The 13,155-nt window shown below is 40.4% G+C and overlaps 1 protein-coding gene across 1 annotated transcript in view; it reads left to right on the top strand.

The window, feature by feature from the left end:
* Positions 1-13,155, top strand: part of grik4 (glutamate ionotropic receptor kainate type subunit 4) — a 144,540-nt gene that overhangs the window by 36,481 nt on the left and 94,904 nt on the right. Inside the window, exon 3 of the mRNA XM_022753799.1 lies at positions 372-469. Within this exon, the coding sequence (XP_022609520.1) occupies positions 372-469 (98 nt within the window). The remainder of the gene's footprint in view (positions 1-371; positions 470-13,155) is intronic.

Here is a 13,155-nt window from a genome sequence, read left to right as displayed (position 1 = left end):
TGAAACTCTCATGGGATTTTTTTTTTTTTGTACGTATGTATGTACATCACGTTCTGCATATTAAACATCGACAAATGCATTCGGCCTTGCACAATTCACCAACACGCGTAGGTTCAGGTTCCCTTGGGACAGTAGAAGCGCTGGCTCAGGTTGCTATCTGTTTAGAGGTTGAGATAGTCAGCATGTGCATCCATTAACATCTGACTGAGGGGGGCCTTTTTTACATGCCTTGCCTCAGATTCTTAAAGAAATCCTGTACTTTACTTTTTTGGATAGCACCGACTGACTTGCTTTGTCTCTCCTCCTCTCCATTCCCTCCTCACCCCTTAATCCTTATTTTCCCCTCCACCCCCCTCTTTGTGTTCTCTCAGTGTGCCAGATCATGTCTAAAGGGGTGGTGGCGGTCCTCGGCCCCTCTGCCAGTCCGGCCTCCAACTCCATCATCAGCAATATCTGTGGCGAGAAGGAGGTGAGTTTATGCACCCAAATGGCCCGTGGCTGCGGGCCCATGTCAGGCAGCCTGTTCATAGTCCCACCACAAATACAGAGTTTGGAGCAATGATGCCCATTAGTGGCTGCGTGGCTTTTGTGGGAGACTGAGGGGGAATGAAATCTAACTTGTTAGTGAAAATGATGAAATACCTCAACAGTGTCATAACTCTCCATTCTAGTCCCACTCCAATCAAAGCTCCGCTGGACATTTTATTTCCTCCTTTCCCCTCATTATCTCGGAGCCGTTTGGCCCACTGAGGCTTTCTAGCCACTGTTTTGACATTTTTATTGAAACAAACACAAACAAACAAAAGTTTTGTTGTTTTGCCCCAAATTGTGTGTGTTGAGAACCACCAGCGCCTGCCATTTCTACGGTACATGTGGTGTTTGACATCAGGATATTTACCTCGGAGATGATATGATGGATGATAGTATCATTGATATTATTTTTGATAAAACAAGTCAACAGCCATATTTTCTTTTCTGAACAGTGAAGAAAAACATGTTTTTCACAATTTAAACATGACTGAGTGGATTTAGGGCTTTAGAGCTTGACTGCATGCAAACCAGCCCCAGTTGGATGCTAATTGGCTTGTCTGAACTCTGACACGGTGTGCTTTGCTGTCTGATGTCAAGACACGGAGCGCCTTTGAATTATACAAAACCATAAACTAGATCAAAATCAATTATAAATAAGAAAAGAAACATATATTCCCAGATTTGATGTGTGATGGCTTTACTGCCACACTTTGTTGCATTTACTGAATTTGATACTGTTTTGTTTTATTCTATTTGTAGAAAACTGTTTAGATTATTACTAGTGTCTATATTATCTACTGTATGCTCACTACAGATTTTAAAAACTACATGTCAGCTTTCTTCCACTTCATCAGTCACTTGTGTGTTCTGGTGTGCTCCCCGCCATAATTGGATTTGGTCCACAGAGAAGCCGCCTTTTTAACTGCATGAATTTGATCAGCATGACTATTAAAAGACATCCCATTACCATCCCTTTCTCTATAATGTCCGCTGGTTCAGTACAGCCTGTCTTTCTAATGAGACATCAGTCTGTTATAGTGTGAGACAGACCAGGACTCCCTGCTGTTAAAAATCTATGGTGGCATTGACTGGCTGGGCGGACTGCTTTGAGAAACTGACTGTGATAATACCACTGTATGAATATTAAAGACCCCATAAAGTGAAAAGTGCCATTTTTGAGCTGTTAACTGATACATACAATATAGTCATAAAATACTTTCAGGAGTTGATACTAGCCCAAATCATTCACAGACTCCCCACACTTTCCCAAATTTAATCTCTACTTGTCCCCTCTTATTGTACTCTTGCATGTGCAGGGCAATAATCATGACCATGATACTTTGAAGCTCTGCCAAATTGCAATGTTTGACACAGAAAGTAGGATTTATAGAATCTGCTGTCATGATATTGAAATAATCTTTGTCCTTTCCTCCTTCAGCACTTGATTTTAAGCAGTCGTTTCCATCAGGTCTTCTTACTGTTACACTTCACAACTAATAATTCAGTACAACTACGGTAGTATTGGATTATTCCATTGTCAGGAAAAAAATATGCAGTGTGTTCCCACATATGACAGCTTCACAGAAACATTTTGATATGCATGTCCAATTAAATACTACATCCATATATCACCCTTGGTGATTCTGTTCTCCCAGCCGCACTAGGTGAACTTGATAGAGCTGTGCAACTCTACATCTGTACTTATTCTTCGGTTCTAATCCATGTTTTGTTAAAGAGTGAATTTAGCCTTTTTTCAGTATTTACTTAAGGAAACGTGCTGACAGCATACTGGATTACTCATGAATGTGTAAGTAGCATTTTACTGTTTGTTAGCATTGTGGAATAGAGGTTTAAAGAGGTTTAAAATGGAAATATTCAAGTAAAGTGATTGTACCTCAAATTTATACTACACACATACAAATGAACAGCTCTCATAAAAATCCATTAAACCTTTTAAATATACTAAGCACATTTTACTAGTATAAATGATTTCATATGGTTCTCATCTTAACATCAAGAACTTTATTTTTGAGTCTATGGTGTTGAAGAGAGCATGTAGTGGTTTGTTTTGTAGATCTGCAGCTTATATATATAAAAAGATGGTTTCTGTAGCGGCCCTGAAAATGTATAATCACATTATTAGAAGCAGTTTTGTGTCCACCCCCAGTGCAGGATGAGTCATGAAAAATATTCAGTCAGTTAACAAGACGAGATGAGGGATTTTGATATAAAAATGCACACAAAAGCATTTTTGGACACATAGTTGAAATGACAATAGACAACAGATTAATACACCCAGGGGGAAACCTATTTCCTTGGGAATACTTTGATCCTCTTATCCCATTCTGTGTTATATGAAATGCATAAATAACTATTTTAAGGTTGTCTAACAATGAAGCCCATTGGCTCTCATTTGTGGTCATCACAACTCTGCTGCTGGTTTTTTATTTTAGTCATAAAATCAAAGACGACTCCATGCCTCGAGTGCACAGCTGGAAAACCGAAAAAACAGCAATCATAGCAGTTTGGTTCCTAAGGGTCAGGGTTAAAAACAATGGTGTTAACTCAGTGGTTCCTCCCCGGATGCTAGCAAGACCCAAGAGTGTGCAGAGTTTTTATTCCAATCAAACACTACGCCAGCGGATTTCACTGATTAGGTCTCATGGCTTGAGGTCTGCAAATCAGCAAAGTCAGCTGCTGTAGTGTGTGTGTGTGTGTGTGTGTGTGTGTGTGTGTGTGTGTGTGTGTGTGTCTGTGTGTGTCTAGCAGAGAAGGTCACATTACTCATGTCATGATCACTCTGAAGGGGATGACAGGCTAATGGACTTCATCAGCACAGCCTTATCTCAGTGGTGGGCAGTGGGTGGGTGGTGTTGTAACTAACCCATTACCCTCAATAAGGTACAGGAGATACTGTAATACAGCATGTAAAGCATGTACAGCAGCAAGTAACTAAGGACTATGGAGGAAAACATGCCCTTGAATGATAAAGTATTTTCATTCATTTCTTATGAAGTGATTTTACTTCAAAGGTCAATGACCTTTGGCAAAATATGCTGGGTTATTTAGGGTTATTTACTTTACCAATTGTTGACATCTCAGATTCTGATAAGATTAAGAACAAAGAAGACCTCTGCAATTATTACCATACAGAAGAGGACCGTGAACAGGACTAAAGAACTTTTTCAGTTCTGAGCACATTAAATGTCTGTCACGGTGCAAAATTTTACAGTAAGAAAATGCTTCCCTGCTGAGTCAGAAGGTTGAGCTGAAGCTATATTATTGTACCAAGATGGTTAAGTTATTCTTGATGAGATGAGCAGCACAAATTTTGCAGTATTTTATCCTTTGGGAAATGTAAACCTTTATTCTAGCTACACTTGGCAGCCAAATAGTCTGCAGCGCACCTTTGAGGACTGCTCAGTAGGTATGGGTAGATTGGCTGGTGGATGTAAGCAGGTGGTCATGCCTAATATTACCTTTTCACTCAAACATCCCACCATCTGCCCCCCAAAAAGCCTTCACATGATTAGAAGATTTATGAGCAAAACGGTTTTTTGCATTTATGCATTTTTATAAAGAAACCATAGATACATATCTTTCTTCACTGGATATGACCAAAGTGGGTCTTTTATGAGATGACCCACAATAGCAAATGACAGCTAAGCATAAACAAATCAAAACTGCAATGCATGAGTCATTGTATCAATAATTTATCAATTGTGTTAAATAAACTGTAATAAAAGTCAATTGAAAATGTAATGTATATAATAATTGTTACATCCTTAACTAATATGAGCAGGTGATGTTTGTCTGTGACACTCAACCTCCAAAAGGTGAGAGCAGGTCACCCTGATCCTTAGGTGCTAGAGAAAAGGGTGTGTGTGTGTGTGTGTGTGTGTGTGTGTGTGTGTGTGTGTGTCCATGCACACACACACACACACACACACACACACAACTCTGAACACCTAATCCCTCATTGTGATGGTAAGGACACAGATGCTGGCGATCCAGCAGCTGGTTGCCTGGGACACTGGCAGCAATATTGTGGCTGACAGACCCCACAAGGTGATCAGCACATCATCTACTCATCTCTATCAATCACTCCCCGGGTTCCACTGCTGCTGCCGCGGCAACTTCCACTGGGCCAACAGAGGAGTGGAACTGAGCCCATCTGGGTTTCGCACTAATAGTGACTTATAGAAAAACAGCTACTGCAGAGGGGCTGACTGTGTGCATCATGTTGGTAGTTTGTTTCCATCTTAGGCAGCGTGCAAACAAACCTTGGGGTCAGGATTTAGAGGAAGGGCAGATTAATATCAACTAATGGGAAACATTAACTGGGGTTTTGGATAAGAGGCTCCTGCTGCTTTACAGGTGCTTATCTGCTGGCTGCTGCAGCCAGCCAGAATAGGTGGAGCATGCAATGCAGTATTCTTGTTGTTGCTTTGTTCCCTGTGAATCTCAAGGATAACAAATCTGATTCTTATTTAAAAGTGGTGACTTAGATATAAAATAATAGACTCAAGGACTTTTCATTTCCCATTCAGATTTGCACCAGGCCCCATTTACATTCCCCCATGTTGCACTGTTATTTTCATACAGACTTTGGACTAAGGTCATTTTGCTATTAGCCACAGGAAGCTTTCAAACTAAATTGAATAAATGTTAGTGATTAAATTTTTAGGTGGCAAATAGTCTGTCAAAAAAAAGTTTTTTCATCCCACTGCTCTGTCACCTTCAGCTCAGTTTAAATGTTCTTACTGCCTTTTTTTTTTTTTTTTAACCCAAACATCCTCTCCTCTACCATAAGCGATGCAATGTGCAATATCCCTGTGTCTGCTCAAGAGGGGAAACATATTCCTCTATGATTCAAACATGTGTCAGAAGTAGTCATGAATATTAATGTCCAGTCCGATGTCCAGGGGTTGCTTTGGGCTTGCAAAACCATCTGGTTGTAGAAGTATAGAGGGATTACACCACTTCATTTAGGTTGGGTGTTGCTCAGGTTGGATTTAGAGGTGAACCTGAGGTCCGCTGGGCAAACAAAGAGCACACAGGATTGAGGTTTGGGGTCACTGGTATAGCTCAAGCCCTGAAGATAGGTAATAATGACAGAATTGTGCTTTCAAACACACTCAGACACATACACAAGAACATTTGCAAACACAATTCTGACTCACTGTTATACAACCACCCAGAAAAAGCTTTAAATAATCTGGAAATTGCTTGCAACTTGAGTGTCATTTATTCGCAGATGTTCAAGTACTAGCTTATTTTTCAGGTTCTCTGTGTCTTTCTCTCACCCTCTCTCTGTCAGAGACGCTCTCCTCATCTCATTTTCTGCCTCTTTCTCTGCTGTCTCATGTGATACAGTGCTTTGCTGAACCGTGAGCACTGGTGTTGAGGTAATTCTGAAAAACTCATTCAGTGCCAGTAAAAATGAATCCTTCCTTCTTTTCCTTTCTAAGTTTAATTCCAAGATAGTTTGGAGTCAAACATATTTCTCAAGATTACGTTATTAGTAGTCAAATGAACTGTAAGATTCCTGCACATGGCCAGACAGGAGCAATTGTTTAACAGGACCACAGACAAAGTGAACAGACAAAGCTGAGGCACAGTTCATTGCTCATGAATGGATGTTGAACGAATTTGAAAATTCGTCCACTTTCTAACCAGAGAAAGGTTTTGCAGGTCTAGTGCTTCATTTGTGTCATTGTGGAGCTTCCATAAGAAATTCACTCACTTAATAGTTGCCATAGTTCTGAGTGCGTGTTCGTTCATTTGTCCGTTCACATGTTCAGATACTCATCCTGCTGTGTTGTGTTCAGTGTGTGCAAGGCTGTCCAAACTGATTTAAATGGGTGAGTTGTCCAGCAGCTCAGTGCAGCACAAGGTGTGGAATTGCTTTTTGTGACATGATAAGCCAGCTAGCCAACCCAGCAAATCCTCTCTGGCCTGAGACCGTTTATACGGTAGCTATGCTCACATTAGACCGTCTCCCTGCCAGACGCTGCGCCACAGTTGGTCATAGCAAAGCCAGCACACCACATCTCCTGTTTTTGTACAGCCAACCTCTAGTCAGCTTTGCTCTCACACATGTCGACACCAGTATCATCCAAAAATTGTAATACACACAGGGATAGGGTTTATTTCTACCTTAATGACCATGGTTTGCTCTTATTGTGATAACCATTTAGATTGTAGAAAAACCCTGCGTGGTTTGACTGAGTAAACAAATTTGCACCAATGTCAAGATCACAAGAATAAGATAATAGTGATGGTCGCAATTTTCTTTAAATAAAACCCGTATTCATAATTGCTGCATCTATAAATTGTGATGAAAATGATTAACTAATAAATGACTGTCAGTGGATAAGTCCTTTGATTTTTAGATATGTTGATAGTCATTAGTTACAAATTTCACACACACTGTTACACATCGCTGCATAATATATTTTGTGTCTTTTAATCATAGCAATGATTGTGTTTAAAGTTTAATCATCTTTAGAGCAGCTTTGATCTGTTGGAGGCGATGCAATCCCCAACAGTAAGAGATAAAGTGAGTGTGTTTCAAATAACCAGAATTATCCTTTAACACTTCCTGGTGCTCTGTTGAAAAGTGTGAAGCCAACATCTGGTTGCATGGATGAGCAAGACAATATTGTTAAACTGTGTAGTGCTTAAACAAAGTTCATTTTTGACCTTCACTCAAGATCTTTCAGCTTTTTCTAGAGCTTTTATGCATTTCAGTCTTCACTAGTAGATTTAGTTTGCTAAGTTGTCATCCCCGGCATTTAATAACAGAGTCCTTTCCCTGACAACTGTACGACTGTGAGATGTCATTTAAAGCTCAGGTAAAAGCTAGAAAGTGGACCTTTAATTACATTTCCCATGGAGTGCTGTTTCTGCAAATGTCTGTGTTCATTTTGGCAAACAGAAGATTAAACACCATTTTCTCGCCTTTCGTGGTCATTTAAGGTCCAAGTAGAGTGCAGAGCAGAAGGTCCTGAGAGCACCAACTATATGGGCATCTTGAAGCGCACCAGTCATTTTGGTTCAGCAGCACAAATTGCAAACAGGCTGAGTGAAGGTGAATATAGATCAAGGGCTGTGGTGTTAGATAAATTAGCTCTTAGCCATTCGTATCACTGGCCTGATTGCTGTGAAAACAGTTGTGCCACTCACAGTAATACATGACAACAACAGCTCAACAGTTGGAAAGAGGCTTCTCCGGTAAATTATCTTGTTGTCTGGATGGTGTAGAGTGGCACAATCTGAGGGCACAGCACCTTAAATCTGCAGCCAGAGGCAGATGGTGTGGGTTTTATTATTATTATTTATAAATAATACAAAATGTTGATGACGCTGTTCACATGACCACAGTTCAGCGGGTACTTTTATCTTACGCCACAAATGCGAACATCATACCATAAAATGTGAACATCATTTTCACTGTAATGCATTTCAGGAACAAAACATGAAATGGTTCTTTTGCTAAAAAGAAAGTTGGAAAGGAGGCGATGACACAATTAGCCGCCAACAGAATACCAAGTCACTGCCACTGATATCTGCAGCCTCCCATTTAAACAACAGAATACCAAGTCACAACGGAGAGTCGGATGTGTGGGATTACTTTGTCGCAGCCTGTGCCAATTATTATACCCTCTTAAACTCTTTTACTGGTTGAAGAGTGATTCGTTAAAATGATTTATTAATATTATAAACATTATGTTGTGCTGCCTCATTTGAGTGAAACTCTCAGTTGTTTGCACCTCTCCTAAAATAAGTGTGGCACTGAAATACCACACAGACACAAATGGCAATTTTACAAGTTCAGGAAAATACCAAACAGTTGGAGTGCTGGTCTCTCTGGTCGTTTTTGCTGCCATGAAAATGGTGCCCTTTACCTTTTCTCATTGCCACATTGTGTAGCTACACTACATAGGTAGGTAGCTTGTAGCATCAGATACTGCAAATTAACCTTTCCAGCTGTGGGGATAGATTTTTGTTGTTTTGATGGGGGAGTTGAGAATTCTTCCTACACTTCAACCAGACCTGCCCTTGTGCACACTTGTCTCTCTCCTCCTCTGCTCATCCAGCGCAAAGTCCACTTTCATTCATTCATTCATTTTCTACCGCTTATCCTCTAGTAGGGTCGCGGGGGTGCTGGAGCCTATCCCAGCATCCTTTCGGGCGAGAGGCGGGGTACACCCCTGGACAGGTCGCCAGTCCATTGCAGGGCACACAGAGACAAACAACCATTCACTCTCACATTCATACCTATGGTCAATTTGGAGTAACCAAACAGCCTAGTCCCCATTTGCATGTCTTTGGACTGTGGGAGGAAGCCGGAGTACCCGGAGAGAACCCACACAAGCACGGGGAGAACATGCAAACTCCACACAGCAAGACCCCGCGTCCGAGCCGGGACTCGAACCCGGAACCTCCTTGCTGTGAGGCGACAGCGCTAAAGTCCACTTTGTGTCCCAAAAAATTAGATGACAGTCAGAGCTCTGGTCTGTTGGCTGACTTGGTTAAGGTGTTCGGACTGCCAAAACCAGTAGTATTCCATGGACCACTGTCTGTGTTGAAGAGCTCCAGTATAGTTCATAGTTAGCTTTGGTAAAGTGCCTCACACAGCCCATGCCTGCCTGCGTGAGCCCCTCGAGCTTAGGTCTTGGTCTCTATTCTTTCAGATATTTCCTTTTTTATCTTGAAAACTTTGCCTGGAAAATAGACTCTGAAGCAAATCGGACACAATGTCAATTTCATCGTTAGCTGCCATTCATCTCAGTTCCCAACAGTCGCAGGCTAGCTGGACAGCATTGTGTGCCCCACAGCGCCAAGAAATACGTACACATGTTGGTTGATTATGATTACAACACCTTGGGGTCCCAGCCATCATGAATCAGATATGTTAATTTTATTGTCAGTCTTTATTGCCAAGTACATTTTCTATGAACAGAGCCTGCAACCGAGGACACAGCAGGCCCCAGTGGCGCTGGCAGCCGTGATGCTGTACGCCCTGGTAACTAACTTAAAATAGTTATATATACACAAATCAATCTCTCTCTCTCTCTCTTGCTCGTTCACTCGTTCAGTGGGTAGACATAAGTGCGTGTGTCGGACTGGCTCATGTTCGTACTATGAAATATAATTACTGTACTGTATGAAGAAGCACAGTCAGAGGCAAACACATCTAGTTCCAGCTCCAAATAGTGGGTTTATGGTTATGATAGTAACTGAAATCGAACCAAAATAATGCTTTTAAAACTAAATAATTTGTATCACATATAAATTAATTAAACAGTAACATCATTATAGTCATTTCTAATATTTTATCATTTAAAAATACACCCCTCAAAAATGGAAGGGCCTGTAGAGAAGGCCCTGACAGACCACCTCTGATCTTGACACAGATTCAGTGAACACCTCTGTCCTTTGCTGCTTTGATTTACACTGTTCTCCTCTTAGTCATTGCCCCATTTCTCCTTTATTTTTCTTCTTTCCTTTCACCCAACCATAGTTTTAACCAATTTTCACCTCTCTGCCTTTCTGCCTTTGTCCCTCCTCTAATGTCTGCTATTACTGCCCTCACACAAGCCTCAGCTCCTGTCACTCTCTTGTCCTTATTCTCACCTTTTTCTTTTTTTTTCTCTCCTGTCCTTTCTTGTTCCCTATTTTCTCATCTCACCTCTTCCACCTGTCTCTTTCCTGCCATTTCCCCTCTACCTCAGACATCATCTATAAATGACTACCTAGTCAAGATTCAACATTTTTACCAAAACTAATAGAAAGAAACTGAGGTAGTATTCAAAAGCCAGCTCCCACTCTGTCTGCCTCCGCCTAATCACCCTCCATCAGTCTCTCCAATCTCTCCAATCTCTCAATCTCTCCAATCGCTGACTCTGTGTCTGAGTGCATAGCGGTATTAGTTCTGCTGTGTCGGTCTTGTTCTGCTCGGGGGGGTCAGTTTATGGTTCATCTCTCCACTGTAATTGGGCTTTAAAATCGCTATATGTAAAGTCAAAGGCTCTCCAGCCAAATGCAACGTTGTTTTGGCAGCAAGTGACACATTGTTGGTCACAACCAGTAATCAGATCTGATTAAGCGGAGCTGAGCTGCATTTTTTCTCAGTGCAGCAGTATGACCAGCTGGGGGAAGAGCCACATCACTGCGATGTATGTAATATGAATTTGAAAAGTTTAACCGCAGCTTACTTATTCATCACAGTGCAGGAACAACAAGATTTGTGTATTTAGACACTACTTTTTCTTTCACTATATGTAATACAATATCACGTGTCATTCCACAGCTGAATGTAATACACATTCCAACATTCAGGTTTTCATCCATTCCTCTTGTTTTAGGCTCTCCATTCAACATTCGTTACCAACATTAGGATTTATTAGGATCTAATGAAAGAAATGATCAAACTTATCCTCCAGAGTTTCTAAAAGGCACATCAAGAAATAGAATAAGAGAAATCCTACGAAGACTTTTTTTTTCTTCAGATTCAATTGAAATTTTAGTTTTGTTTATTTGTGTCCGTCTGTCTGAGTCAGTGTGTCTCAGAAAGTCTCAGGAATTAAATCTTTGACTCAGGAGTGAAAGTAAAAAGGGTTTAATGGCAGGTGCTCAACTGAAGAAGTCTCAGAAGTAGAGCTGCATCATCCTTCACACATTTATTTCCCTTTTTGGGCTTCTAAAGAGCTTTACTGTTTCCCTCAAACTGCAGTTTAAAAAACCTCTAGTGCTACATAGTGACAGATAGTCTATAGCTGTTCCATTTAGTGCCATTTCAGCATCGTCCTATAGTGTTAGTGTATTCGATGATTTCATTATGTTTATTATTCGAGTGCACCATCCGAGAAATAAATGTATTGGGTCCATTGACTGTGTTGAGGATAGTGAACTGAAATGAGTTGCTCGCAGGTTGTGTGTTGGAATACCTTCTCCATAGCTTTCACAGGAAACCAGGCACTTTGCATTCGTTGTTAATATTGCCAGTTAAAAGAGGCGTCTTAGATTTGTATTTAGAATCCATCAAGTTCTGCCACTCGCTGGCTTGTTAGCAGCTCGTCGGCATTAATTTGTCAGTAGCTAAAAGGGTCAAGTTAGCCTCGCCATTACTGTACCTGTTTGAGATGCTTACTATATTGCATCCCAATGGATGCATTTTGCACAGCTATTGTCCTTTGCTATAAAGTACATGTGGTTGCTAGTTTATTAGCTAATGCAGTCTGATACAGCAGTCCTGCAGTAAATCTTCCTTCTTCAAGTTTCTGTTTCTGTTCTGATCTTCTTCAGTTTTTGTTGAAACTGGTTTGGAGAGTTTATACTGGTTTGTTTCACCTGTATGTTCATTTAACTTTCCCTCACTGGTATAAATGGCTTTGACAAAATAATAAAAACACTGGATGTTGTGTCGTTGTTAACGTTGTGTGAACCTTGTTTTCAGTAAGTACTATTTAATAAAGTTTATATTATTTTTACCGCTCAACTAATACTGGATTATTGAGGCTGATGTTTGATATATTTGATATTTGATTCAAATTCTGGCAATAGCTATGAGCTGATATGAGTCATTTTGATATGGATGCCTTAAATTTGTTTTTTGTTGACACAATGAAAACAAATTACTTGCTGTGTTCTTTGGTGAACAAACTGTAATGGAGGCAGTGTTTCTGAACTTCCTCAAACTTATCTTTGATATTTCTGTGCTGCATTTAGTTGTTACTTACTTGCGGACATGTACATGGTTACACATATGCCAACATTATTGTAATAAGCTAATATTGGACAATTTACTGGTCGAGCTATAATTATACGTATACACATACACATAGAAAGCTAAATCTGAATCTCTGTATCTCATAGGGACTGTCATACACTAAGTGGCAACATTTATTTGAAAATGAACATGATTTACAGTAAATGATATAAATATATATACAGTAAATGGTACATTTATCCAGTATTATACAAGTAAAACCTTTTAACCTTTTGTCGTTATTCTCGTAGCTGCTCACGCTACAGAAAGCACAGTCATTTAATTAGTAATTTCTTAATTCAATTGAAATGATGAATAATACATAATGATACCATAATTCATTTCTCTGAGGTTTGTCTGTGTGCAAACGACCGCACAAATCTGTAGGAAGATTCTCTTAAAGAACGGGGATGTTAAGCTGGATGTCACTCTCTGCAGGATTCCTCTGTGTAGTCTGCTTGCAAACAAAACGCAGGTGCTTCCTCTGTCTCTGCCTGATCATAATTAGAGGAGCACAGCTGCCGTCTGCACCTCTGCTGACCCTTTTCTCACAACACTATTGATCTGCCTTGTCAAGGCCTCACCAGCAGAACCGCCATGTGCATATCCAAATCCACTATCTTGTCATCAGGAAGAGCAGTCTCTTGATTTGATCACTGAGATGAAAGCCAGGAAAAACAGAGTGACTCCCAGGTGAGCAGCAAGCAAAATGGATTTCAATTAAGCTGATTGTTGTCATCAAGGCTGTGAAAAGGGACTCTGCTCCTTATTACAATGTTGTTTTTGTTTTGTCTTAGTCAGCTGTGTCAAGTCATGGTGCTTTTGTCTTGTGAGGAAGGAGCCGGTAC

This window comes from Seriola dumerili, unplaced genomic scaffold (assembly GCF_002260705.1).
Source record: "Seriola dumerili isolate Sdu_G_001 unplaced genomic scaffold, Sdu_1.0 BDQW01000199.1, whole genome shotgun sequence".
Classification (NCBI taxonomy): domain Eukaryota; kingdom Metazoa; phylum Chordata; class Actinopteri; order Carangiformes; family Carangidae; genus Seriola; species Seriola dumerili.
Note: the sequence above shows the minus strand (reverse complement) of the source record. Positions and strands in the feature narration are given on the sequence as shown.